This window comes from Pyxicephalus adspersus, chromosome 7, assembly GCF_032062135.1.
Source record: "Pyxicephalus adspersus chromosome 7, UCB_Pads_2.0, whole genome shotgun sequence".
NCBI classification, from domain to species: domain Eukaryota; kingdom Metazoa; phylum Chordata; class Amphibia; order Anura; family Pyxicephalidae; genus Pyxicephalus; species Pyxicephalus adspersus.
The window spans coordinates 17,037,033-17,038,569 of NC_092864.1; the positions used below are offsets into that span (position 1 = coordinate 17,037,033).

Consider the following 1,537-nt stretch of genomic DNA (forward strand, 5'->3'; position numbering starts at 1 on the left):
CTCCACCAGCAGTAAATGCTGACACAACTTGTGTGTAGCCCAGCATCCTACAGATGACTTTTCCATCATTAACATCCCACTCATCATCACAGATTGTTCCCCACTCGCCATTGTGTTTAACTTCCACGCGACCTTTTCTCCCTCCAATGATCCGCACAATATCTAGGAAAACAGAACAAGATATAATAAACTCTCAGTGAACTTTCAATGTTCTGCAATATAAACTATGTATACTCAACATGTTTTATTGATGGGCTTTTGTCAGTAACATAGGAAAGTCTGAAAAAACACACCTCTTCCACGAATCAGGGTTTGTTCCAATCCCTTCAAGCTTGCATTCTGCTACTTTCTCATGTTTATACTCTTTGTATTTTATTACATTTCAGGTTTGCTTAGAGCTGTACTAAGGTGCCCAATTTTTGCTGCATGCATTTTTCTGGCCTCTTTTTGATTGGAGATGACTACAGTCCAGCACATAAATATGAACACCACAATTAGTTCTATTGTGAGCCAACTTAACTGTGGATATGACAAGGTTACACTATAATACAATATCTAGGTACATCTTTATAGTTCCGAATAGGGATAAAGCATGTTTCCCAAAAATCCAGCTTTAATGCACATCCGTACACAGGACCTGGCACAATTTTGTTCTTATAAGGGGTTTGCAGCATCAGGAAGTATAGTATAGTATAGTATAAAATACTGGAAGATGGGGAAGGTATTTACCCATGAAAGATGTGCTTGGTAGGGTAGTATGGTTTATTGGTGGGACAACTGTACTAACTACGCCCAACCAATTATGTTTTTTTAACAATAGTAACACCAATTCTAAGTAAGGGTGCTTAAGGTATTGCTGCCTGTGTCCATTATCATACACCATGCTTGTCAATGACACACATAACATATGACTATATAAGGTTGAAACAGCCAAGCCATAATCCATTTATAGCTTTTTTGACAAAATTAATTTCAATTTGACATTCTTACTGGAATTAGCTCCCAGCCCCTCTAATTACAAGAATTCCAATTATTTGTTTGCTCAATTTACTTAGTATGGCATTAGACCTTACCTGAAATCGCAGGACCTCCTTTCTCCCCCTTCGGCCCTGGTGGGCCAGGAATTCCGGTCTGTCCCTTGCTCCCGGGTAAACCATTGAGTCCTGTAGAGTGACAGATCTCAGTAAATTATAAGGTTGCATCAACTTAAAGAAGTTTTATTTCTCATTTTGGTCTGGTTCCAACTTAAACGTGTAAGAAAAGTCAAACTTTTTATTACTTTTTAACAGAGTGGGGAAATGTTAAAAGGGGAAGGTTAGTCATAATTTTATTTCTATAAAATATATTCTATAATATATAAATAAATTCCTCTGAATGAACAAGCAGTAAAAACTTAACAGGAGTTCTAATCCTACCTCATTCAACCCAACAACTGAAAAACATACTTATGGAATTCAAGAATAAGCTTCTCATAGAGTGTTTGCTCTCACCTGGTAGTCCTTTAACTCCTGGCTGCCCTGTGTCTCCCTTCATTCCT

General features: G+C 37.7%; 1 protein-coding gene across 1 annotated transcript in view; it reads right to left on the reverse strand.

Moving 5' to 3' along the window:
• MARCO (macrophage receptor with collagenous structure) overlaps positions 1 to 1,537 on the reverse strand; it is a gene marked incomplete at its 3' end in the record, with an annotated part of 9,257 nt that continues 7,720 nt past the window's right edge. Inside the window, 3 exon segments of the mRNA XM_072417653.1 lie at positions 1 to 162; positions 1,074 to 1,163; positions 1,491 to 1,535. Coding sequence (XP_072273754.1) covers positions 1 to 162; positions 1,074 to 1,163; positions 1,491 to 1,535 — 297 coding nt within the window.